The sequence below is a fragment of the Microtus ochrogaster genome, unplaced genomic scaffold (assembly GCF_000317375.1).
Source record: "Microtus ochrogaster isolate Prairie Vole_2 unplaced genomic scaffold, MicOch1.0 UNK1, whole genome shotgun sequence".
In the NCBI taxonomy this organism is placed as follows: Eukaryota; Metazoa; Chordata; class Mammalia; order Rodentia; family Cricetidae; genus Microtus; species Microtus ochrogaster.
This window is the reverse complement of record NW_004949099.1, coordinates 17,933,724-17,934,325: the sequence shown is the minus strand read 5'-3', so window position 1 is coordinate 17,934,325 and position 602 is coordinate 17,933,724. Positions and strand designations below refer to the sequence as shown.

At 49.3% G+C, this 602-nt stretch overlaps 1 protein-coding gene across 1 annotated transcript in view; it reads left to right on the top strand.

Moving 5' to 3' along the window:
• LOC101997492 (sepiapterin reductase-like) overlaps nucleotides 1–602 on the top strand; it is a 2,652-nt gene extending 2,050 nt beyond the window's left edge. The window contains exon 3 of the mRNA XM_005365310.3: nucleotides 412–602. Within this exon, the coding sequence (XP_005365367.1) occupies nucleotides 412–602 (191 nt within the window). The remainder of the gene's footprint in view (nucleotides 1–411) is intronic.

Below are 602 nucleotides of genomic sequence, written 5' to 3'. Positions count from 1 at the left end.
TGGCCTGGACCTGCTTGAGACCATGCTGGAAGTCTCACATGGTCCCTGGTTGGACATAGGAGGAGTAGGGAACCTGCAGGGTCCATGTATGTATGGATGGAAGTAGGAATGTTGGGAAGAGGTGTTACATGGACCAGAGAGGATGATCTTCATTTTAAACCATGCTTCATAGACTGTAGCTTTGAGTCTAAAACTCAGTGATAATGTGAGCTGGGCATGGTGGCCCTCACCTATAGTCCCAGTACTGGAGAGGCTAGGGCAAGAGGAGCCTGAATTTCAAGAGAGAAATCCATAGAGAGAACATTACTGAAAGAAAAATAAAACCTCAGGCCAGACCGGACTTGGCTCCACCCTCCACTCACAGTGGGGATCTACAACCTCTGTCCTTCTCATGTGCTTTCTGTCCTCTAGGTCCCCTGGACACAGACATGCAGCAGTTGGCTCGAGAATCCTCCAAGGACCCAGAGATAAGGAACGGACTGCAGAAGCTGAAATCGAATGGGAAGCTGGTGGATTGTGGGACATCAGCCCAGAAACTGCTCAGCTTGCTGCAAAAGGACACCTTCCAGTCTGGAGCCCACATAGATTTCTATGACAGTTAA